Below are 27,091 nucleotides of genomic sequence, written 5' to 3'. Positions count from 1 at the left end.
GTTATCACCTACCCCATAGCCAACAATGGACCATTGTGCACTCCACCTTTCCTTGACCATCGATGCTTTTGGCAAATCTTTCATTCATTTAGTCATAAGAAATAGGAGTAAAATTAGGTAATTCGGGCCCATCAAGTCTACTCCGCATTCAATCATAGCTGATCTATCTCTCCCTCCTAACCCCATTCTCCTGCCTTCTCCCCATAACCCCTGACACCTGTATTAATCAAGAATCTGCCTTAAATATATCCACTGACTTGGCCTCCACAGCCTTCTGTGGCAAAGAATCCCACAGATTCACCAATCTCTGACTAAAGAAATTTCTCCTCATCTCCTTCCTAAAAGAAGGTCCTTTAATTCTGAGGCTGTGCCCTCTGGTCCTAGACTCTCCCACTAGTGGAAACATCCTCTCCACATCCACTCTATCCAGGCCGCTCACTATTCTAGATTTATTCTATTTATCTTCTATATCTCTCGTTTCCTTTTCTCTCGTCTGAAGAAGTGTCTCGACCCGAAATGTCACCTTTTCTTTTTCTCCACAGATACTGCCTGACCCGCTGAGTTCCTCCAGCTTTTTGTGTCTAAGCGCAGGCAATGTTTGACATGTTGGCAGTATTGCCTTTGAGTAAGGGAGGGAGGGGAGCATGGTTGATATTTCTTGCTGGTAATCTAGGGCATTGCTTCTGTTTCTCCCGCTGTGGATGCAACTTGACCTGCTGAGTGTTTCTTGCAATTATTTATTTTTCTTTCAGATTTACTGCAGATTTTTGCTGCATAATTTTTCTCCTTTGTTCATTTTTTTTACCCCTCGGCATCTTAAGTTTAAGAATGCTTTGTGAACCGAACATGTGAACACAATATAAGCGCTTACCAATTTTGCCATCATTAATTTGGAGCACACCTGAACATCATCTCAGTTCTATCAAATGCTTCTGAAACTCCTGATCCAACACAGAGTTCCGATTAAGGTCACTGATCTGAACCACGCATTCTGTTTCCCTCTCCACCTGCAGATTTTTAGCATCTACAGTTTATTGCTTCACACGCTACTGGAGCTCAGGCATGGCCTTGATATCTGAGCTAAGATTCCGTGCTCAGGTCTGTGGGTCGGGGCGGGAACCCACAACAAAGTGGTGGAGACTCGCGGTGACGGGGCCTTATGGTGATGAAGGCTCACGGCGCCAGCGAAGCCTCGTGGGTCGACTCGCGGTCGATGAGAGTGCCGGGGAACCGGCATGAGGGGGGGGGGGGGGGGGGGGGGAGAGGGGAACAACAACGTGGCCCCGGTGTGGCAGGACCGCCGTGAGGGAGGGGGAGAACAAAGGAGGATCCGATGTGGGGGAAGGGAGGAAGGAGAGAACGTAGCAGGATCCGGCGTACTTTGTAACTTTGTAAGCGCCATAGGCTGCCGCTATTTGTATACAGTGCCCTCCATAATGTTTGGGACAAAGACCCATCGTTTATTTATTTGCCTCTGTACTCCACAATTTGAGATTTGTAATAGGAAAAAAATCACATGTGGTTAAAGTGCACATTGTCAGATTTTAATAAAGGTTATTTTTATACATTTTGGTTTCACCATGTAGTGTTTATATACAAAGTCACCCCATTTCAGGGCACCATAATGTTTGGGACACAGCAATGTCATGTAAATGAAAGTAGTCATGTTTAGTATTTTGTTGCATATCCTTTGCATGCAATGACTGCTTGAAGTCTGCAATTCATGGACATCACCAGTTGCTGGGTGTCTTCTCTGGTGATGCTCTGCCAGGCCTGTATTGCAGCCATCTTTAGCTTATGCTTGTTTTGGGGGCTAGTCCCCTTCATTTTTATCTTCAGCATATAAAAGGCATGCTCAATTGGCTTCAGTTCGGGTGATTGACTTGGCCACTCAAGAATTGACCATTTTTTAGCTTTAAAAAACTCCTTTGTTGCTTTACCAGTATGTTTGGCATCATTGTCTTGCTGTAGAATGAACCGCCGGAGCATGAGTTTTGAGCTTGAGCAGATGGGATGTGTCTATACACTTCAGAATTCATTATTCTATTACCATCAGCAGTTAGACAATAGACAATAGGTGCAGGAGGAGGCCATTCGGCCCTTCGAGCCAGCACCGCCATTCGATGTGATCATGGCTGATCATTCTCAATCAGTACCCCGTTCTTGCCTTCTCCCCATACCCCCAGTTGTATCATCAATGAAGATAAGTGAGCCAGTACGTTCAGCAGCCATACATGCCCAGGCCATAACACCCCCACCACCGTGTTTCACAGATGAGGTGGTATGCTTCGGATCTTGGACAGTTCCTTCTCTCCTCCATACTTTGCTCTTGCTATCACTCTGATATAAGTTAATCTTTGTCTCATCTGTCCACAAGACCTTTTTCCAGAACTGTGGTTGCTCTTTTAAGTACTTCTTGGCAAACTGTAACGGGCCATCCTATTTTCGCGGCTAACCAGTGGTTTGCATCTTGCAGTGTAGCCTCTGTATTTTTGTTCATGAATTCTTCTGCGGACAGTGGTCATTGACAAATCCACACCTGACTCCTGAAGAGTGTTTCTGATCTGTCGTACAGGTGTTTGGGGATTTCTCTTTATTAGAGAGAGAATTCTTCTGTCATCAGCTGTGGAGGTCTTCCTTGGCCTATCAGTTCTTTTGCAATTAGTAAGCTCACCAGTGGTCTCTTTCTTCCTAATGATGTTCCAAACAGTTGATATTGGTAAACCTAAGGTTTGGCTGATGTCTCTAACAGTTTTATTCTTGATTCTCATTCTCATAATGACTTTGTTGACTTTCATTGGCACAACTTTGGTCCTCATGTTGAAAAACAGCAATAAAGTTTCCAAAGGTGATGGAAAGACTGGAGAAAAGACTAGGTGCTGAGAGCTCTCTTATACCTGCATTCGCAAACAGAGACAGCAGAAGCAGCTTCATAACTTCTGCTGCCTCAAACGCAAGAAGATTAAGGAGGCAATTAAACACACCTGAGCAATTAAACACACCTGTGAAGCCTTGTGCCCCAAACATTATGGTGCCCTGAAATGGGGGGACTAGGTATAAACACAGCTGTAATTTCTACATGGTGAAACCAAAATGTATAAAAATGGCGTTTAATAAAATCTGACAATGTGCACTTTAACCATGTGTGATTTTTTCCATTACAAATCTCAAATTGTGGAGTACAGTGGCAAATAAATAAATGATGGGTCTTTGTCCCAAACATTATGGAGGGAGCTGTACATTGAGCATGCAAGCAAAGAATTTCACTGTGCCTTGTCACGTGCCAATAACGTAGTCCATTCCATTCTGACTCTTGTCACTTACCTCGTGTCACAAGAAGCAGAATTTGTAAAGGTGCAAAGAGCCGTTCAGTACCATCAGCTACTGATACATAGGTTAAAAAAAACTTTTTTTCCTTTGCCAAGTAGACATGGAGAAAATGTAGCTCATTTAAAGAGGCAATATCCTTTGCAAATCTGCATCCCAGTATTTTGAGGATATCAAAGGTAGACACAAAAAGCTGGAGTGACTCAGCGGGTCAGGCACCTTTTCGGGAATGAAGGAATGGGTGACGTTTCGGGTGTCGACTGCCTGACCCGCTGAGTTACTCCAGCTTTTTGTGTCTACCTTCAATTTTAACCAGTATCTGCAGTTCTTTTCCTACACATTACGATGATATCAACTGGGTTCCTTAGTTGACGAGCTCTGTGGTTTTCTTGCACGCAGAACTTTTACACAGTGTGTAATGTGACTATGGTGGAGAGTCCTCTGGGGGCTAATGGTGTTTTTTTTCCCAATAACTAATTGCTATATGAACAAAGACTTGGAAGCCTGCAGTGGAATCCTTCCTGCCCTCTTTGTGATAACATTGTAAATACATATCCTGCTCTTTGATCGCCCACTAAATGTGTGTCTGTCAGATACTTTGATCCTCAACCCTACAGAGCTATAAAGCCGTGCCCCCACCCACTTTTTTGATGTGGGTAGGGTCCGTTTATGAGGAGTGTGTGTGAGATTGAGAAAGGAACAGCCAGGGCCCTGGCAATTGGCACAGGCGACAACCACTTCCCATCAGGCTTAAGTGAAATAGAAAAGATAATAGAAACCATTTTTAATGATTTGTGGCATAAAGATGTTTTCAATCGATTGATCTTTTTGAAGTGGAGAAGCCCCAGCTGGTGGGCGTGCCATGTGCCACATGCTCCACACACTGGTTTCCTGTTTTCAGCGGCTGCAAAGAATATGGAAATGGAAAGGCAGTTCTTGCAGAATGTCTTAAATGAAAGGCCTGGTGGGAGCTTGAAGCAGATTAAACGCTGCTGGAATCGTTTCTGTGAAAAGACCTTGGGATCCAGCTACAGGCAGTGTGTTCCTAATGGTGTGGATCAGAGGTAGCAATGATATGAGCTACCTGACCCTGCAGATGATGGCAACTAAGAAGAACAAATAGTGTCAATCCCATTCTGGGAGATCGGTCCTCGGCAGCAAGTGATTGCCAAAATATTTAATCTGCAAAAGGGTTATGATTAACTTGCAAAGGAACAACTTATTTGAGCAATGATCTATTCTACATTTTCCTTGATCTCCATCCCCTTTGTCTCATTTTCACACCTTACACTTCCTTATCTCTGTATCCCCCTCTCACTTGACTCAGTCTGAAGAAGAGTCTCGACCCGAAACGTCACCCTTTCCTTCTCTCTAGAGATGCCGTAGTTTAGAGATACAGCGCAGAAACAGGCCCTTCGGCCAACCCGGTCCGCGCCGACCAGCAATCCCCGCACATTAACACTATCGTACACACACTAAGGACAATTTTTACATTTACCAAGCCAATTAACCTACATACCTGTATGTCTTTGGAGTCAGGGAGGAAACCGAAGATCTCGGAGAAAACCCGTGCAGGTCACGGGGAGAACGTACAAACTCCGTACAGACAGCACCCGTAGTCGGGATGGAACCCGGGTCTCCGGCGTTGCATTTGCTGTAAGGCAGCAACTCTACCGCTGCGCCACCGTGTTCCTACACAACTTATTTTAAAATCTATATACCCATAGCTGATGTCACTGAGTGACTCCGTGCACAAACTCCATCTTTGTGTGACGTGACAAAAGTAACTGCCATGGCTCAGAGTCAGAAGGTTGGAGTTCGAGCCCACCACGTTTTTATTTCTAATGGGACCTCTTGGTTATCTCTCTTCAATATTACCAGAGATTAGGCTCACTTGCGATGTGCAAGTAAGTATATTATCTTTTAATTCTAATGAACCTTGTCATATTGACTCCACTTATACCTCACGCTGCCTCGGCAAGGTCAGCAGCATAATCAAGGACCCTGGCCATTAACTCTTCTCCCCTCTCCCATCAGGCAAAAGGTACAGAAGTGTGAAAACGCTCACCTCCAGATTCAGGGACAGTTTCTTCCCGGCTGTTACCAGGCAACTGAATCATTCTACCACAACCAGAGAGCAGTGCTGAACTACTATCCACCTCATTGGTGACCCTCGGACTATCCTTGATTGGACTTTGCTGGCTTAACCTTGCACTAAACGTCATTCCCTTTATCATGTATCTGTACACTGTAAACGGCTCGATTGTAAGCATGTATTGTCTCTCTGCTGATTGGATAGCACGCAACAAAAACTTTTCACTGTACTTCGGTACACATGACAATAAACTAAATTGAAATGTTTTCAGCTCAAAATGAAACATTCATTTTCCACAACAGCCTGCACAACCTCAAAATGTATCAGATTCAATAAGATGCTGCAGAGTGTAATTATTAGTAGAAACAACGAACTGCAGGTGCTGGTTTGCACAAAGTGCTGGAGTAACTCAGCGGGTCAGGCAGCATCTCTGGAGAACATGAATAGGTGATGTTTCACAGAGTGCTGGAGTAACTCAGTGGGTCAGGCAGCATCTCTGGGGAACATGGATAGGTGACGTTTCGGGTCGGGACTCTTCTTCAGACTGTTAGCACTTATCAGTGTTAGTTACGTAAGAAACAAGGCACACATTTGTACACAGCACAACATTATATTCTGTTTTGGTGCTGGTTGGGGAATAAATCATTTACTGATACCCTGTGTGAACCAAAGTGGATTTGATTAAAGATTATAATGTTATAAATCTTATGGGGAACATTAAAGAAATAGGAAAGGCAAAATAAACTAACTGAGGCAAAAGTCTTAAAAGGTGTTGGTTGTGTATTATAACAGCAGGAATCATGCCTCTCAATGGAATATAACTCTGGTCTGACAAAGTGCATCTATATTTAATTCACAAAATGCTGGAGTAACTCAGCGGGTCAGGCAGCATCTCAGGAGAGAATGGGTGACGTTTCGGGTTGAGACCCTTCTTCAGACCGCTCACTTTAAGGTGACAAATGAATTATTGTAAACAAAGTCTATCACAGGATTATTGATATGCAAGGTGGAAAGTTGCAAAGTAAAACATTTCTGGCATAAGATGTGGGGTAAATAAAAGGTAATATCGTCTACTCTTTTGTTGCTTTTTGCCGTTGATATTTAATGTGTGGCCTGATGAGTACTCTCAAAACTATTTTTAATAATAAAAACATAAATAGTTGGAAATACAGTATGGTAGTTTAAGCAGCAACAGAAACAAAGTTAACATTTCAGGTTGGTGACCACTTGGCAAGGTTTCAGAGGAAGGGGTGTGGGATTGGAGGAGAGGGCCAAGGAGTTCCTTAGAGATGGTGAATTGCTTTGGGGCTGAGAGATGTATTTGGTGATGCAAAATCTTGTTGAAGCTGTTTGACAAAGGGTCTTGCATCCGAAAAGTAATGAGCGAAAAGTGAAACATAGAAAAATAGGTGCAGGAGTAGGCCATTCGGCCCTTTTAGCCAGCACCACTATTCAATATGATCATGGCTGATCATCTAAAATCAGTATCCTGTTCCTGCTTTTACCCCATTTACCTTGATTCCGTTAGCCCTAAGAGCTAAATCTAATTCTCTCTTGAAAACATCCAGTGAATTGGCCTTCACTGCCTTCCGTGGCAGAGAATTCCACAGATTCACAATTCTCTGGGAGAAAAAGTTTTTTCCTCATCTCAGTCCTAAATGGCCTACCCTTATTCTTAAACTTCTCAAGACTCCAACACCGAGGACATTTTTCCTGTATCTAGCCTGTCTAATCCTTTAAGAATTTTATATGTGAACCTACGCTGCACTCCCTCAATAGCAAGAATGTCCTTCCCCAAATTAGGAGACCAAAATTGCACACAATACTCCAGGTGCGGTCTCACCAGGGTCCTGTACAACTGCAGTAGGACCTCCTTGCTCCTAAACTCAAATCCTCTCGCAATGAAGGCCAACATGCCATTGGCTTTCTTCACTGACTGCTGTATCTGCATGCTCACTTTCAGTGACTGATGTACAAGCACACCCAGGTCTTGTTGCACCTCCCCTTTTCTTAATCTGACACCATTCAGATAATAATCTGCCTTCCTGTTCTTGCCACTAAAGTGGATAACCTTACATTTATCCACATTAAACTGCATCTGCCATGCATCTGCCCACTCACCCAACCTATCCAAGTCACCCTGCAACCTCATAGCATCCTCCTCACAGCTCACACTGCCACCCAGCTTTGTGTCATCCGCAAACTTTGAGATGTTACATTTAATTCCCTCGTCTAAATCGTTAATATATATTGTAAATAACTGGGGTCCCAGCACCGAGCCTTGCGGCACCCCACTAGTCACTGCCTGCCATTCTGAAAAGGACCCGTTAATTCCTACTCTTTGCTTCCTGTCTGCCAACCAGTTCTCTATCCATGTCAATACCTTACTCCCAATACCATGTGCTCTAATTTTGCCCACTAATCTCTTGTGTGGGACCATGTCAAAGTCCAGATACACCACATCCACTGGCTCTTCCTTTTCCATTCTACTTGTTATATCCTCAAAAAATCCCAGAAGATTAGTCAAGCATGATGCAGGGTAATAAGTGTGAAGTGATAATGTACGAACTGATAAATGGATCAATGTAGAATTAATGTTGATGGTTCGTACACACTCAGTGGACCAAAGTGTCCGTACGAGTGCTAAATCTCTCTAGAAACACTAATTTACTGCAAACTCAATAAATATTGGGATTAAACCTTTTAGAGTCATTGAGTCATACAGCATGGAAACAGGCCCTGCTGCCCAACTTACCCACTACAGACAACATGGCCCAGCTACACTAGTCCCATCTGCCTACGTTTGGCCCATATCCCTCCAAACATGTCGTATCCATGTACCTGTCTAACTGTTTCTTAAATGTTGGGACAGTCCCTGCCTCAACTACCTCCCCCTGGCAGCTCGTTCCATACACCCACCACCCTCTGAGTGAAAATGTTACCCCTCAGATTCCTATTAAATCATTTCCCCTTCACCTCAAACCTATGTCCTCCGATCCTCGATTCATCTACTCTGTGCGTCTACCCGATCTATTCCCCTCATGATTTTATACACCTCTATAAGATCACCCCTCATCCTCTTGCGCTCCAAGGAATAGAGTCCCAGGCTACTCAACCTCTCCCTGTAGCTCACACCCTCCAGTCCTGGCAACATCCTTGTAAATTTTCTCTGTACCCTTTCCAGCTTGACAACATCTTTCCTATAACAGGGTACCCAGAACTGAACACAATTCTCTAAATGCGGCCTCACCAACATCTTAAAAGTCATAAAATTGTCACATCACCAACACGAGCCGTTCGGCCCATCATATCCACGATGATCCTTTTGCTTCTCCACATTAATCCCATTTGCTTTCATTGGTACCGTCGCTTTCCCACACCTTGCCTTCTTAACTGCCGGTCTGAATGTCTCCGGAACGTAGTGATGTCTTTCTGCTGACTGGTTAGCACACAACAAAAGCTTTTCACTGTACCTTGGTACACGTGACAATAAACTAAACTGATTGTATCTGACTCCACCACCTCCACAGGTGGCACTGAGGTGCAGCGGTAGAGCTAGTGTCTTACAGAGCCAGAGACCCGGGTTCCAACCTGTAGGACTGAGTGACAAAAGTTCAGTTTAGTTTAGAGATACAGCGCAGAAACTGGCTCTTCGGCCCACTGAGTCCGTGCCGACTAGCGATCACCCGTACACTAACACTATCCTACACACACTAGGGACAATTTACAATTTTACCAACGCCAATCAACCTACAAACCTGCAAGTCTTTGGAGTGTCAGTGGGTCAGGCAGCATCTGTGGAGAACATGGATAGGTGACGTTTCACAGAGTGCTGGAGTAACTCAGTGGGTCAGGCAGCATCTGTGGAGAACATGGATAGGTGATGTTTCACAGAGTGCTGGAGTAACTCAGCGGGTCAGGCAGCATCTCTGGAGAATATCGATAGGTGACGTTTCACAGAGTGCTGGTGTAACTCAGCGGGTCAGGCAGCATCATTGGAGAACATGGATAGGTGACGTTTCACAGAGTGCTGGAGTAACTCAGCGGGTCAGGCAGCATCTCTGGAGAACATGGATAGGTGACGTTTCACAGAGTGCTGGAGTAACTCAGCGGGTCAGGCAGCATCTCTGGAGATAGGTGACGTTTCACAGAGTGCTGGAGTAACTCAGCGGGTCAGACAGCATCTGTGGAGAACATGGATAGGTGACGTTTCACAGAATGCTGGAGTAACTCAGCGGGTCAGGCAGCATCTCTGGAGAACATGGATAGGTGACGTTTCACAGAGTGCTGGAGTAACTCAGCGGGTCAGGCAGCATCTCTGGAGAACATGGATAGGTGACGTTTCACAGAGTGCTGGAGTAACTCAGCGGGTCAGGCAGCATCTCTGGAGAACATGGATAGGTGACGTTTCACAGAGTGCTGGAGTAACTCAGCGGGTCAGGCAGCATCTGTGGAGAACATGGATAGGTGACGTTTCACAGAGTGCTGGAGTAACTCAGCGGGTCAGGCAGCATCTGTGGAGAACATGGATAGGTGACGTTTCACAGAGTGCTGGAGTAACTCAGTGGGTCAGGCAGCATCTGTGGAGAACATGGATAGGTGACGTTTCACAGAGTGCTGGAGTAACTCAGCGGGTCAGGCAGCATCTGTGGAGAACATGGATAGGTGACGTTTCACAGAGTGCTGGAGTAACTCAGCGGGTCAGGCAGCATCTCTGGAGAACATGGATAGGTGACGTTTCACAGAGTGCTGGAGTAACTCAGTGGGTCAGGCAGCATCTGTGGAGAACATGGATAGGTGACGTTTCAGAGTGCTGGAGTTACTCAGCGGGTCAGGCAGCATCTGTGGAGAACATGGATAGGTGACGTTTCACAGAGTGCTGGAGTAACTCAGCGGGTCAGGCAGCATCTGTGGAGAACATGGATAGGTGCTACTTCAAGTTGGGACATTTCTTCAGACCTCGCAATCGAACACCCGGCCATCATTTCCAAGATCTCAGCACCTCTGCCAATCTTGCCTGCACAGCTGCCAACCTGATATTTTCCCAGTCCCACAGTGCCCGCTCTTCCATGGATAACCAGTCGTTCGATCCCCCACCTGTAGGTTTAGTTTGCTTATTGTTACGTGTACCGAGGTACAGTGAAAAGCTTTTGTTGCGTGCTAACCTCCAGTTTAAATTCCATTTGGAATATTTTGGAGGACCAAGAACCAAGAAGAACTAACCAGTCAGTGGAAAGGCAATACATGATTACAATCGAGCCATTCACAGTGTGCAGACAAATGATGAGGGAATGAAGTTTAGTTCAAGGTAAAGCTAGTAAAGTCCGATCAAGGATAGTTCGAGGGTCTCCAATGAGGTAGATGGTAGTTTGGGAATGAGGTAGATAGTTGTTCAGGACCGCTGTAGGATGGTTCAGTTGCCTGATAACAGCTAGGAAGAAACTGTCCCTGAATCTGGAGGTCTCAATGCCCTCCAGTTCTTCCTTGTACAGAGACACAATCAGAGACTGTTGCTCTCTCCATAGATGCTGGCTGATCTGTTGAGTATTTTCAGTATTTTGTCTTTCTATTTCAGATGTTCATCATCTTCTCCTTTTGCTTTTATAATAACCAAGTAATTTATTTGAATGATTTGGTTTCAGGAATAAATATTTCATGGAGTCATACAGCATGAAAACAGGTCCTTTGACCCACCGAGTTGCGCTGATCATCAATCATCTGTTCACACTAGTTCTGGCATCCCATTGTCGCATTCACACCTATAACAATAGGGGCAATTTACAGAGGACCAATCAACCCACTGGCCTTGGGGATGTGGAGGAAACCGGAGCACCCGGATGAAACCCATGTAGTCACAGGGAGAATGTGCTATTCTCCACACAGACAGCACCCGAGATCATGATCGAACCCAAATCTCTGGCAGCGACTCTGGCAGTTGCACTACTATGTCTCTGCTAAATATTGGCCCAGGAATCAGACAGAAATGCCCTGGTTGTCTTCTAAACTGAGTGGAGAGAGCTTTTACATCGAGCGGCATGGCAGTGCAGTGGTAGAGTTGCTGCCTTACATCGCCAATGACTCGGGTTCAATCCTGACTACGGGTGCTGTCTGAACGTAGTTTGTACATTTTCCCTTTTCTCCGGGTGCTCTGATTTCCTCTCACACTTTAAGGCATACAGGTTTGTAGGTTCATTGGCTTTTGTAAATTGTCCCTAGTGTGTAGGATAGTCCTAGTGTATAGGTTGATCGCTGGTCGGCACAGACTCGGTGGGCCAAAGGGCCTGTTTCCATGATGTTTCTCTAACGTAAACGATCTCTCTGAGAGGTCCATTTAACACTTTATGCCATTTCCAATAATTTCACTCAATCAATTTGACAGTAATGTATCAACTTAAGGGTTGATATTTCTTGAATAAAACTTATGACATTCACAACTCACAAGTATGAATTCTGTGAAATGAGCCTTGGCTGATGTTTGTCCAGGTCAGATCAGAATCAAACCGAGCATATATATCTTTCCAAAAGCATTACTGATGATCTGGACAAGTACTTCACCCCAAAACTTCACCTTAACACAAATTCTGCATGATGTTTTCAAGACACTGACAGCAGGTTACGTATTTTGACAATGGTCTAGTCAAGGAGAAGTCTGGAACAATCTGATGTCAGAAACATCTGCTTCACACACGGTCAATTATGGCATGAAACAGTCGGCATCTTTCATCAGTCCTCATAATGTTGATTGGATCAATGTGGGGCGTGGCATGATCAAGGCAAACTGAAACAAACAATCCCATCTGGGTTAAACAGATGAAGCGAGGATGGACTACAACCTGCAGGTGTTTAGTTTAGGTTAGTTCAGAGACACAGCGTAGAAGCAGGCCCTTCGGCCCACCGAGTCCGTGGTGACCAGCGATCCCCGCACACTAACACTATCCTAAACACACTAGGGACAATTTACATTTATACCAAGCCAATTAGCCAACAAACCCATACGTCTTTGGAATGTGGAAGAAAGCCGGAGATCCTGGAGAAAACCCACGCAGGTCATGGGGCAAATATGCAAACTCCGCACAGTCAACGCCCGTAGTCAGGATCGAACCCGGGTCTCTGGCGCTGTAAGGCAGCAACTCTACTGCTACGTGCCGCCCTAACAAGGTCATAAACCGGCCCAGTTGGAACCCATGACTTTCTGGATACAGAATTGGCTATACAAATTGCAGAGGTCATTCCTGGGCTTAGTCTTGTTTCTAACAGTAAGGGACAGAGCAGCAACTGCAATATGTTTAATTAAGAGCTATCGTTCATTCAGGGGGTTCTAAACATTATCACCCACCTTGAACCACGAGTCAATGGTTGCATCACTGGACCACCAACATGATAGGAAAGGTTTAGAGAAATATGAGCCAAAAATGGGAGACCGACACAAAAAGCTGAAGTAACTCAATGGGTCAGGCAGCATCTCTGGGGAAAAGGAATGGGTGATGTTTTGGGTTGAGACCCTTCTTCAGTCTGATGACTTTTTATGTCTGTCTTCGGTTTAAACCAACATCTGCAGTTCCTCCCTACACAGGTAAATGGGACTAAGTTAGAAGCAGAAGAGGGATCTTGGTCATTTCTATACTAGTATCAGAAGAGCAAGTTGTGGGATTGTTGTAAATACAAAACTAATTCCCCAAAGCCTGCAAGGTAGGAGTCTGCCACTTTACCTATTGACTGATTAGTTGCATTTCATGGGGTGATCTTATAGAGGTGTATAAAATCATGAGAGGAATAGATCGGGTAGATGCACAAAGTCTCTTGCCCAGAGTGGGTGAATCGAGGACCAAAGGACATAGGTTTAGGGTGATGGGGAAAAGATTTAATAGGAATCAGAGGGGTAACTTTTTCACACAAAGGGTGGTGGGTGTGTGGAACAAGCTGCAGAGGAGGCAGTTGAGGCTGGGACTATCCCAACGTTTAAGAACAGTTCAACAGGTACATGGATAGGACAAGTTTGGAGGGATATGGGCCAAACGCAGGCAGGTGGGACTAGTGTAGCTGGGACATATTGGTCAGGTTGGGCTGAAGGGCCTGTTTCCACGCTGAATCACTCTATGACTCTAATGATCACGTGATGGAGCAGATCTCAATGCAGATCACATCCCAAGGACAAACAAAGTTTAGTCAATGTCCATTCAAGGAGGTTTTGACTTTTGAAACCATCTTTCATTTTGAAGCCAAGAACCACTGGAACTAAATGTTTCAATAGACAATAGACAATAGGTGCAGGAGTAGGCCATTCGGCCCTTCGAGCTAGCACCACCATTCAATGTGATCATGGCTGATCATTCTCAATCAGTACCCCGTTCCTGCCTTCTCCCCATACCCCCTGACTCCGCTATCCTTAAGAGCTCTATCTAGCTCTCTCTTGAATGCATTCAGAGAATTGGCCTCCACTGCATTCTATAGACAATAGACAATAGGTGCAGGAGTAGGCCATTCAGCCCTTCGAGCCAGCACCGCCATTCAATGCGATCATGGCTGATCACTCTCAATCAGTACCCCGTTCCTGCCTTCTCCCCATACCCCCTCACTCCGCTATCCTTAAGAGCTCTATCCAGCTCTCTCTTGAAAGCATCCAACGAACTGGCCTCCACTGCCTTCTGAGGCAGAGAATTCCACACCTTCACCACTCTCTGACTGAAAAAGTTCTTCCTCATCTCCGTTCTAAATGGCCTACCCCTTATTCTTAAACTGTGGCCCCTGGTTCTGGACTCCCCCAAAATTGGGAACATGTTTCCTGCCTCTAACGTGTCCAACCCTTTAATAATCTTATATGTTTCAATAAGATCCCCTCTCATCCTTCTAAATTCCAGTGTATACAAGCCTAGTCGCTCCAGTCTTTCAACATACGACAGTCCCGCCATTCCGGGAATTAACCCAGTAAACCTACGCTGCATGCACTCAATAGCAAGAATATCCTTCCTCAAATTTGGAGACCAAAATTGCACACAGTATTCCAGGTGCGGTCTCACTAGGGCCCTGTACAACTGCAGAAGGACCTCTTTGCTCCTTTACTCAACTCCTCTTGTTATGAAGGCCAACATTCCATTGACTTTCTTCACTGCCTGCTGTACCTGCATGCTTCCTTTCAGTGACTGATGCACTAGGACACCCGGATCTCGTTGTACGCCCCTTTTTCCTAACTTGACACCATTCAGATAATAATCTGCCTTCCTATTCTTACCACCAAAGTGGATAACCTCACACTTATCCACATTAAACTGCATCTGCCATGCATCCGCCCACTCACACAACCTGTCCAAGTCACCCTGCAACCTCATAGCATCTTCCTCACAGTTCACAATGCCACCCAGCTTTGTGTCATCTACAAATTTGCTAATGTTACTATTAATCCCTTCATCCAAGTCATTAATGTATATTGTAAATAGCTGCGGTCCCAGCACCGAGCCTTGCGGTATCCCACTAGTTACTGCCTGCCATTCCGAAAGGGACCCATTTATCCCCACTCTCTGCATTCTGTCTGCCAACCAATTTTCTATCCATGTCAGTACCATACCCCCAATACCATGTGCTCTAATTTTGCCCACTAATCTCCTAATGAGGCTTTCTGAAAGTCAAGGTACACCTCATCCACCGGCTCTCCCCTGTCCATTTTCCTAGTTACATCCTCAAAAAAGTCCAGAAGATTAGTCAAGCATGATTTCCCCTTCGTAAGTCCATGCTGACTCAGAACAATCCTGTTACTGCTATCCAAATGCTCCGCAATTTATTTTTTTATAATTGACTCCAGCATCTTCCCCACCACTAATGTCAGACTAACTGGTCTATAATTTCCTGTTTTCTTTCTCCCTCCTTTCTTAAAAAGTGGGATAACATTAGCTACCCTCCAATCCACAGGAACTGATCCTGAATCTATAGAACATTGGAAAATGATCACCAATGCGTCCATGATTTCTAGAGCCACCTCCTTAAGTACTCTGGGATGCAGACCATTAGGCCTGGGGATTTATCAGCCTTCAGTCCCATCAGTCTACCCAACACCATTTCCTGCCTAATGTTAATATCCTTCAGTTCCTCCGTCACCCTAGGATCTCTGGCCACTGGCACATCTGGGATATTGTTTGCATCTTCCTTAGTGAAGACAGATCCAAAATACTGGTTCAACTCGTCTGCCATTTCCTTGTTCCCCGTAATAAATTCCCCTGCTTCTGTCTTCAAGGGACCCACATTTGCCTTGACTATTTTTTTCCTCTTCACATATCTAAAAAAGCTTTTACTATCCTCCTTTATATTATTGGCCAGCTTACCCTCGTACCTCATCTTTTCTCCCCGTATTGCCTTTTTACTTATCTTCTGTTGCTCTTTAAAAGAGTTCCAATCCTCTGGCTTCCCACTCTTCTTTGCTATGTTATACTTATTCTCTTTTATGCTGTCCTCAACTTCCCTTGTCAGCCACGTGTGCCTCTTACTCCCCTTAGAATCTTTCCTCCTGTTTGGGATGAATTGATCCTGCAACTTCTGCATTATTCCCAGGAATACCTGCCATTGCTGTTCCACCGTCTTCCCTGCGAGGGTCTCCTTTCAGTCAATTCTGGCCAGCTCCTGCCTCATGCCTCTGTAATCCCCTTTGCTATACTGTAATACTGACACTTCCGATTTTCCCTTCTCCCTCTCAATTTGTAGATTAAAACTTATCATATTGTGATCACTGCCTCCTAATGGCTCTTTTACCTTGAGTTCCCTTATCAAATCAGGTTCATCACACAACACTAAATCCAGAATTGCCTTCTCCCTGGTAGGCTCCAGTACAAGCTGTTCTAAGAATCTATCTCGGAGGCACTCCACAAACTCCCTTTCCTGGGGTCCATTACCAACCTGATTCTCCCAGTCTACCTGCATGTTGAAATCTCCCATAACCACCGTAGCATTACATTTGTGACATGCCAATTTTAGCTCTTGATTCAACTTGCACCCTATGTCAAGGCTACTGTTTGGGGGCCTGGAGATAACTCCCATTAGGGTCTTTTTACCCTTACAATTCCTCATTTCTATCCATACTGATTCTACATCTCCTGATTCTATGTCACCCCTTGCAAGGGAGTAAATATCATTCCTTACCAACAGAGCGACCCCACCCCCTCTGCCCACCTGTCTGTCTTTTCGATAGGGCGTATACCCCTGAATATTCAGTTCCCAGCCCTGGTCCTCTTGCAGCCATGTCTCTGTAATTCCCACAACATCATACTTGCCAATGTCTAACTGAGCCTCAAGCTCATCCACTTTATTTTTTATACTTCGCGCATTTAAATACAACACTTTAACTTCGGTATTTACCTCCCCTCTCACACCGGTCACAATTGGCCCTGACCGTACTCTCTTATCCCATCTAGAACTTCCCTTCCCATTTATTCGAGAGTCCTTTGCAATTTCTCCTGTATTCGCTTCTCCTTTAACTCCATCTTCATATTCCCAATTTGTCAACCCCTCCCCCCCACTACTTAGTTTAAAGACAAACGTGTAGCACTAGCAAACCTACCTGCCAGAATGTTGGTCCCCCTGCTGTTAAGGTGTAACCCGTCCCTTTTGTACAGGTCACCCCTACTCCAGAAGAGATCCCAGTGGTCTAGAAATCTAAATCCCTGCTCCCTGCCCCAGCCCCTCAGCCATACATTCATATCCTCGATCTTTCTGTCCCTTGATGGGCTGAAAGGCCTAATTCTTCTCCTAGAATTTGTGAACATATGAAACAATAATACTCCCATCAGAAAATTTGAGTCAAGTGCCACAAATACAGTTAAAGGGAACTTGGAAAATTGTCAAGATTGTTTGATTGTTATACTGTATGTCCCGCTATGGAACAATGGAATTCTTACATGGAGGAGGAGAGGAAAACAAGATGGAAAGGTGTGCTGGTAGGGTAAAGTAAGAAGGGCAAGTGGATGCTTGTGTGCGGCAAATAGAGTTGCCAACTGTCCCGTATTAGCCGGGACAGCCCGTATTTTGGGCTAAATTGGTTTGTCCCGTACGGGGCCGCCCTTGTCCCGTATTAGGCCCGGGGCCCGGGGCTGTAGGCCCGGACACTATAGGCCAGGGGGCTGCTGTAGGCCCGGAAACTATAGGCCCGGGGGCTGCATGATCACAATGAAAGGCAGTGCTAGCTTGAAGGGCCAAATGGCCTTCTCTTGCACCAATTTTCTATCTTTCTATGTCAGAAATGTTAAGGAGCAGGGATTCTATCTCCCAAAAACCTAAAAAAACAGCTGATCGAGTCAATAGCACAATGCTATTTAAGGGAACTTGCTTTACACAAACCAACAGGCTGGTTCTTGGCTTTGACGGCCAGCAAAGCACTTTAGATGCTCAAAGGATGTGAAAAGTTCTATGAGATACAAGTTTAGTTCAGTTTAGTTGAGAGATAAAGTGCTGAAACAGGCCCATCGGCCCACCGGGTCGACCAGCGATCCCCACACAGTAACACTATCCTATACCCACTAGGGACAATTTTTACATTTACCAAGCCAATTAACTTACATACCTGCAAGTCTTTGGAGTGTGGGAGGAAACCGAAGATCTCGGAGAAAACCCACGCAGGTCACGGGGAGAACGTACAAACTCCGTACAGACAGCACCCGTAGTCGGGATTGAACCCAGGTCTCTGGCGCTGCATTCGCTGTAAGGCAGCAACTCTACCGCTGCGCCACCGTGAACGCCCATTTAGTTTAGTTTAGTTTAGAGATAAAGCATGGAAACAGGCCCATCGGCCCACGACGTCGACCAGCGGTCCCCACACACCTCTACACACACTAGGGACAATTTACAATTATACCAAGCCAATTATACTACATACTTCTATGGAGTGTGGGATGAAACTGGAGTTCCCGGAGAAATGCCATGCAGGTCACAGGGAGAGTGTACAAACTCTGATCAAAGTATCCACAGTCAGGATCAAACCCGGGTCTCTGGCGCTGTAAGGCAGCATCTCTACTGCTGCGCCACCGTGCTGCCCTGGTAATTATTCTTTTCAATTTTGAAACTTTAACAATGAACTCCAAACGATAGACCATCAGTGCTCACAAATGCCAGTTCTCCCAGCTTAGTGCCCATTCACACCACTGCAGTCTCCTTCATACCCTGACAGGTAAGGGAAAATTTAGATTCATTTTTCAGACAACTTAATTACAACGCTTACATTCAAATATTGATGACTTCATATTGCCCTGGACAGCTCCAACAGGTTATTTAATTTATTGATAATCTGAGCCACTTAATTACCCAGTAAACCAGTAAAAATTGTTGGTGATTTCTAAAAGTTAATTCACGTGAAATGACAGTTGGCTACAAATCCAACGTTTATTGCTTGGTCTTATGTAAACTGCCTTAAACAATGTCATTTGCTGAGCTGTTCAAAAGTTAGTTAATAACTTCATAAGTTCTAGGAGCAGAATCAGGCCATCAGCCAATCAAGTCTACTCCGCCTTTCAATCATGGCTGATCTATCTTTCCCTCTCAACTCCATTCTCCTGTAATCAGTCCTATCTTCTTCTTCTTAAGCCCTTTGCTCCTCTAGGGAGTATAGGCCATTGACAAATGTCCTCCACCTCACTTGGTTGTTGGCTGCCCTATCTTCAACTGTCTTCAACCCCATGCCCCATAACCTCTGACACCCTTACTATTCAAGTAGTGATTACAGTTAACAGTTAATAACATTCTCAGATTCTGCACTAATATGGTAATACATTTTAACATTTTAAAAAGATTATTCCAGATTTATTCAATGCTTCTAATAGGAACACCTGTCTCTGGATCATGACACCAAGAAAAGACACAAAGTGCTGGAGTAACTCAGCGGGTCAGGCAGCATCTCTGGAGAACATGGATAGGTGACGTTTCACAGAGTGCTGGAGTAACTCAGCGGGTCAGGCAGCATCTCTGGAGAACGTGGATAGATGACGTTTTGGGCCGGGACCCTTCTTCAGATTTAACTCACTGAGGTACTCCAGCACTTTGTGCCTTTTCTTGTAAACCGGCATCTGCGGTTCCTTATATCCACATGGCACTGAGAGTCTGGATTCTTAATCGAGTATGAAATCGTTTAAAATAGCTTAATTTCTAGCTATTACACTGTATGGTTTAAAAAAATAATTAATTGGTCCTGATGGGAACACTAGATTGTATTTTTAATATGTGCATTTGAAAATTCTGAGTAGGACTGGATGCACAATCAAAAAATGAAGAGTGATTTATTGTTTCACACCGGAGCTCCAGCAATAGACATAACATTTGGGCTTGGGTAGAAATATTGAAATCTTGTACAGGTGCTCCCTGCCTTATGATGCTCCGACTTACGATATTTTGACTTTGCAATGGTGCAAACAGCAATGTCCCGTAGCGAGCCGCAGCTCACTTCTGGCCACGTGATCGTGGGTTTTCAATGCATTTCATCTTACGATATTTTTGGTTTCCGATGGGTTTCTCGGAACGTAACCCCATCGTAAATTGAGGAGCGCGTGTACAGGTCCACCCACCGATAATCCGGACAAGATTACGAGAGTGCACTTGAAATCCCCCCAGAATGTGGTGCCTAGGCCGGGTGAGGCGGCCGATCATTGGGACCTCTGTGGCTAATCGGCGGGTTGAATTTGCCAACTGTGGCCGAGGCTCTGGGACTCTGGCTCAGCCGGAGCCGGCAGATCTGTACCCATGGCCGACTTCCATGGCCGACCTCGTCAGCCGGTTAGTCTGACAAAATGGATAATACAGCAAAGCTCAAGAGCCAAGGATGCCGGAAAATCGGTGGTGGATCATTTTTTTCCTGGAGTACTGACCTGTGAGCCACGATGATCGTAGTCCTGTTGACACACACTTTGGCAAGCGAGGCCTGAATGTTCCTTTCAGTTTGTGTGTCCAGAGCAGATGTGGCCTGCACAAACACAAGAAATGTGTACTGTCATAACAATGAAACAACAAAAATATTCATCAGAGTCATAGAATCAAACAGCGTGGAAACAGGCCCTTCAGCCCAACTTGCCCACACCGACCAACATGCCCCATCTGCACTAGTCCCACCTGCCCACACCGACCAACATGCCCCATCTACAATAGTCCCACCTGCCCACACCGACCAACATGCCCCATCTACACTAGTCCCACCTGCCCACACCGACCAACATGCCCCATCTACACTAGTCCCACCTGCCCACACCGACCAACATGCCCCATCTACATTAGTCCCACCTGCCCACACCGACCAACATGTCCCATCTACACTAGTCCCATCTGCCCACACCGACCAACATGCCCCATCTACACTAGTCCCACCTGCCTGTGTTTGCCCCATATCCCTCCAAACCTGTCCTATCCATGTACCCATCTAATTATTTCTTAAATAATGCAATAGTCCCTACCACAATTACCAATCTTTCCCCAACCTTAGTGAATCTCTCCTTTGTGAAACATTCTACCTTTCTAGCCTAGATTCATTCACGGTTAAGGCTGTGACACCTCTGTTAATTCGAGTGTGATTTGATACTGGGATTGGTCTGAATGTTCCAGACAATGTCTGTGCCTTTCATCTCTCAGACACTGAACAATTGGTGCTTTTCCTTCCTGCTTACCTCATCCAGAAGAATGATCTGAGGTGCCTTCAGGATTGTTCTGGCAATGGCCACTCGTTGTTTCTCTCCTCCGCTCAGCTTCAGACCTCTCTCGCCCACTAGTGTTTCGTAACCTGACGAAACAACAGACAAAGTCTGTAAATGTCTTTCAGGACATGGTGACCCATAACTTGCATCCAAAACATTCAAAGGGCTTCAGGATACCCAAGCAATCTTCACACAGAACAGTACAAAAACTTGCTTTAATATAGTGCCTATATAGGGTAGTAAAATGTCCCAGAGCACTTTATAGGAGCACAATCGAACAAAAATAAAATAACACCAAGACATAGAAAATGAAATACGTTTTCATGAGAGAGAGAAATTGCCAATATTTCTGCTCATCTTGACTGATAAAATTAAAGCTAGTTCTTGTTGTAGTCTTTAACACCGAAGAGTTTTAATCTAATCTATCCACTAAAATCATTCACTGCAAATTTTAGGATAGATTAGGTTAGATTTGTTTGACTCCTGAAACATATGTCTGGCCTGTCTTACAAAAAGGTAGGGTGCCGTGAAAACGCAGGGTCCAATGTAGAGCATTAGTGGGTGAGTGAATTGGTTGTCGTTAAATAGACGAAAACAGTCCTCAGGGAGAGATGGGTGTAGATAGGCAATCAAACCAGAGACCAGATTCAGGGACAGGTTCTTCCCAGCTGTTAACAAGCAACTGAACCATCCTATCACCAACCAGAGGTTGGTCCTCCAACAAGCTCATTGTCCTACAACAAGCTCATTGGTGACCCTCGGACTATCTTTAATCAGACTTTACTGGACATTATCTTGCACCAAAACTTATTCTCTTTATTCTGTATCTGTACACTGTGGACGGCTTGATTGTAATCATATATAGTCTATCCGCTGACCTGATAGCACGCAACAAAAAAGCTTTTCACTGTACCTCGGAACACCTGAAAATAAAATAAACTAAACCAGACTGCAAGTAAACATGCAGCAATCTAATGACTTTGGGGGTGTAAGAGGCCACTTCAAAAAACTTTCATACCTTCAATCAGTAGGTTTTAAAACCTGTAGGAGGAAACTGCAGATGCTGGTTTGCAAAGAAGATAGACACAAAAGGCTGGAGTAACTTAGCGGTAAAGGCAGCATCTCTGGAGAGAAGGAATGGGAGGAGGCATGCAAGGGTAAAAGAGCTCTCCTCAATCTTCAGATGGATAACTCTCTCTCGGTGTCTTCGTGTTCAGAATTAGAGTGAAGTCTGAAGAAGGGTCTCGATCCGAAACGTCTCCCATTCCTTCTCTCCAGAGACACTGCTATTTCCACTGAGTTACTCCAGCATTTTGTGTCTATCTTCGTGTCTATTTTTAAACCAGGTGCTTTCACAAATAATTTCCCGTATAAACCAAAGGAAAATGTAGCTCTGTACCTTCAGGGAATGTGATTATTTGTTCATGGATATCGGCAGCTCGAGAGGCTTCTTCCACTTCCTCGTCACTGGCAGTCACTCTGCCGTAGCGGATGTTGTTTCTAATGTTGTCATTGAAGAGGACGGTATCTTGGGGCACCACCCCGATGTGTGAACGCAGAGACTGCTGCTTCACCTGCGGAGGAAGTTCAGACATTCTCAGAAGAAATTTCAAGACCTGTGAGAGCATGAGACTGACCAAATATGGACTGCTTTTAATATGGAGTGCCATTCAAAGCAATTGTCCATAGTCTCCTTCATCATCATGGACATAGGATACATTTAGAGGGATATGGGCCAAACACAGGCAGGTAGGACTAGTGTAGATGGGGCAAGTTGGTCAGCATGGGTAAATTGCCACGGCCACGATGACGCAACGGTAGACTTGCTGCCTTACAGCGCTTGCAGCACCGAAGACCCGGGTTTGATACCGACTACGGGTGCTGTCTGTACAGAGTTTGCACGTTCTCCCTGTGTCCGCGGGGGTTTTCTCCGAGATCTTCGGTTTCCTCCCACACTCCAAAGACATACAGGTATGTAGGTTAATTGGCTTGGTGTATGTGTACATTGTCCCTAGTGTGTAGGATAGTGTTGGTGTGCTGGTCGGCGCGGTGGGCCGAAGGGCCTGTTTCCGCGCTGTATCTCTAAACTAAACTGAATTGGGCCGAATGGCCTATATCCATGCTGTATTGATATTTAATTACCTTTGTAAAGTAGACAGCCATTTTCCTACAGCAGCTTCCACAAGGATTTTTAATGATGGGAATCCCTTGTTTTGGAGCTGCACTGATTAGTGCGGGTGTCAAAGGTTATGGGGAGAAGGCAGGAGAATGGGGTTAGGAGGGAGAGATAGATCAGCCATGATTGAATGATGGAGTAGACTTGATAGGCCGAATGGCCTAATTCTGCTCCTATCACTTATGACCTTAAGAACGTATTGCTCCAGTAGAGCAGAATTATAACTGAAGTTTATAATGCGGCACAGAGGTGCGTTTTGCAGAGCCGCTGTCTCACAGCACCAGAGACCCGGGTTCAATCCTGACCTCGGGTCCTGTATGCGTGGAGTTTGCATGTTCTCACTGTGACCGCATGGGTTTCCTTTGGCTGCTCCAGTTTCCCCCACATTCCAAAGACATCCGGATTTATAGGTTAATTGGCCTGTGTTAGTTTGCGGAGATAAATGATAGAATCCGAAGGAATTGATAACAATATGGAGAGAATAAAGTTGGATTAGATTAGTAGAAACAAAGAACTGCAGATGCTGGTTAATACACAAAAGGACACAAAGTGCTGGAGTAACTCAGCAGGTCAGGCAGCATCTTTGAAGAACATGGATAGGTGACGTTTCGAGTCAAGACATCCCCTATCCATGTTCTCCAGAGATGCTGCCACACCTGCAGAGTTACTCCACCACTTTGCATCCTTTTGTGGGTTAGATTAGTGTTGTAGAATTAATGTATTGGGTGGCTGGTGGCCAACGTGGTTGGGCCTGTTTCTGTATTGTATCTCTATCCCTATAATACCTCGATAGATACAAGGAAAGAGCCAGCTCTGAGGCATTTCTTTCTTTTCGACCTGCCATCAAATAATAATGAAGGGTGCACATTACAAACCAGTGGAGGGTTGGGAGTGTGGACGAGAGTTTGTCAAATGAGGATCATGCCAAATAATTTAGTGTTGAATTGTACAGTTCTGCTTTTAAAAGGGCGGCACGGTAGCGCAGCGGTAGAGTTGCTGCTTTACAGCGAATGCAGCGCCGGAGACTCAGGTTCGATCCTGACTACGGGTGCTGCACTGTAAGGAGTTTGTACGTTCTCCCCGTGACCTGCGTGGGTTCCTCCCACACTCCAAAGACGTACAGGTATGTAGGTTAATTGGCTGGGTAAATGTAAAAATTGTCCCTAGTAGGTGTAGGATAGTGTTAATGTACGGGGATCGCTGGGCGGCACGGACTTGGTGGGCCGAAAAGGCCTGTTTCCGGCTGTATATATATGATATGATATGATATGATAAAATGAAAGGGCGCAGAGAAGATTTACGAGGATGTTGCCAGGACTAGAGGGTGTGAGCTATAGGGAGAAGTTGAGCAGGCTGGGTCTCTATTCCTTGGAGCACAGGTGGATGAGGGGTGATCTTATAGAGGTGTATAAAATCATGAGAGGAATAGATCGAGCAGATGCACAGAGTCTCTTGCCCTGAGTAGGTGATTCGAGAACCAGAGGACATAGGTTCAAGGTGAAGGGGAAAAGATTTCATAGGAATCTAAGGGGTAACATTTTCACACAAAGGGTGGTGGGTGTATGGAACGAGCTGCCGGAGGAGGTAATTGAGACAGGGACTATCGCAATGTTCAAGAAACATTTGGACAGGGACATGGATAGGACAGGTTTGGAGGGATATGGACCAAGCACAGGCAGGTGGGACTAGTGTCCACCATTCTGCTTTAGTTAAACATTTTGTTCAAGATGGCTGCGCCGTTGTGTTTGGCTGCCTGCCACTGTATGTTTCTTTTTTTTTTCCTAATCAGATGTGCAGCACTTTGGTCAACGTGGGTTGTTTTTAAATGTGCTATACAAATAAAATTGACTTGACTTGACTTGACATGTTGGCCGGTGTGGGCAAGTTGGGCCACATTTTATCACTCAATGACACAGGGAGTCACGGGGCAACCAGCTTTTATGAGAAAACGAAATAAACCTCAGAAAGTAACAGCAGGTTAGGACAGTAGAGCGGGATGAAGTGGGAAAGGACTTGTGTGGGCACAAACAGCGAGGGAGAGTCAGGAGTGTTTAATTGTCACTAGACGGGTGTGGACCCGTTGGGTCCTAACCTCTCCTGCGGGAGTGGCAACCACCGTTGGGTGCAAATCTCTCCTGCGGGCCCGGCAACCATCCCCCAACGGACGATCTGGTGGACCTGTTGCCGGCCGGGGAGTGTCCCCCAGGGCCATGGGCGGGCATGGGGGGAGAGGGAGCCACTCACCCCGGCCCCGGGTAGCCAGAGCGAGCCGTGGACCAGTTGGCAGCTCCTGCAGCGGCAGCTGTATGGCGACGGCCATCTTCTTTGACCCTCTGCCGCTGCACTGCACCACGGGCGGTAGGTCAGGCGCGGGGCACGCCGGTCCTCCCGTCCGGGGGGGGGGGGGGGGAGTGCATTTATTAAAGTTTATCAAGTTAATTGCTTTTAAAATGTAACAAAACTTGATCAATCGAGACCGCAAGGGAATGGTGAATAGGGTGGGCCCAAAATTATTGCACTATCTTGTACCGTTTTGGCTGTATTTCGGGTACGTACAACCAGACAACTGACAAACAAACAAACAAGATGAGAGTTTTAGTAATATAATAATAATTGATGGAATATATGCACTGTAAACAGAACCATGAAAAACTTATTTGCTGCAGCTTTACTGACCCATTAACACAACAAATAAAAATACATTAAATTATCAGTAATTCCACAAAACCAGACTGTGATAGTATGTAGTGTAAGCAAAACAAAGTTCATAGTAATTTAGTTTTGAGGTAGAGGTCTGGTTAGTGTTGTGTAGTTTTCAAGAGACTTATGATTGATGGGAAGAAGCTGTTCTGGTGGTAACGTTTCTTGGGCTCCTGTACCTTCTTCCTGATGGTAGCAGCGAGATGAGAGTGTGGCCAGGGTGGCGTGGGCCTTTGATGATAATAGCTGCTGCTGCCAAACAGCCAGTTTCAATACTTATAGTTCAATATGAATGATCTTTTTAAACACTTGCAATAAGAAAGATTGAACCCTGCTTATCGTTCGGTTGGTACTTGTACAGATTGAGTAGATTAGTTAACAAAATTTGCATTCCACAGTCTGTGAAGCAGTTCATTTAAAAATAATAATTAAAAAGAAATAGTGGAAGCATTTGCAGGAGCTTTGCAGCATATGGACATGGGTGTCAGGTATACGTCAAACACATGTGGCTCCTCATGAATGGCCATTTTGCACCGCTCCCCAAGATTAACATCAAGGAGCCAAAGTGTCAGATCAGTTCTTTTTTAAATAGCATCTCAAACCTTCCAGATGCTTGCAGCCGCTCACAGTTCTCTGATCAACCCCGTGCACCAGCGCGCCTCGGGCACAGGCACAGAGCTCTTGGTAATAAGTCCCAGGTGAGGGAAGGACATGAAAAGGATGGTAATCTGGGGACGGACTCTGGTCTACTCTCGTAGTCAGTGCAGCTTTAGTTTAGTTTAGTTTAGAGATACAGCGTGGAAACAGGCCCTTCGGCCCACCGAGACCGCGCTGACCTGCGATCCCCAAACATTAACACTACCCTACACGTAAGAGGGGCAATTTACATTAATACTAAGCCAATTAGCCTACAAACCTGTGTAGGAAAAAAAACTGCAGATGCTGGTTAAAATGTTGGTTCAGTCTGAAGAAGTGTCTCGACCCGAAACGTCACCAATTCTTTCCCTCCCGAGATGCTGCATGACCTGCTGAGTTACTCCAGCATTGTGTGTCAACCTACAAACCTGTACGTCTTTGGAGTGTGGGAGGAAACCAAAGATCTCAGAGAAAACCCATGCGGGAGAATTGAGAGAACGTAAACTCCGT

General features: G+C 45.3%; 1 protein-coding gene across 2 annotated transcripts in view; it reads right to left on the bottom strand.

The window, feature by feature from the left end:
• The window catches only part of abcb6a (ATP binding cassette subfamily B member 6 (LAN blood group) a), a 164,680-nt gene that overhangs the window by 20,933 nt on the left and 116,656 nt on the right, over window positions 1-27,091 (bottom strand). For both annotated transcript variants that reach the window (XM_078403249.1, XM_078403248.1), the window contains exons 16-18: window positions 22,469-22,643; window positions 21,043-21,155; window positions 20,254-20,348 (exon numbers count right to left, since the gene is read on the bottom strand). In XM_078403249.1, coding sequence (XP_078259375.1) covers window positions 20,254-20,348; window positions 21,043-21,155; window positions 22,469-22,643 — 383 coding nt within the window. The remainder of the gene's footprint in view (window positions 1-20,253; window positions 20,349-21,042; window positions 21,156-22,468; window positions 22,644-27,091) is intronic.

This window comes from Rhinoraja longicauda, chromosome 8 (genome assembly GCF_053455715.1).
Source record: "Rhinoraja longicauda isolate Sanriku21f chromosome 8, sRhiLon1.1, whole genome shotgun sequence".
NCBI lineage: Eukaryota > Metazoa > Chordata > Chondrichthyes > Rajiformes > Arhynchobatidae > Rhinoraja > Rhinoraja longicauda.
The sequence above is the reverse complement of the archived record's forward strand: the minus strand, read 5'-3'. Positions and strand labels throughout refer to the sequence as shown.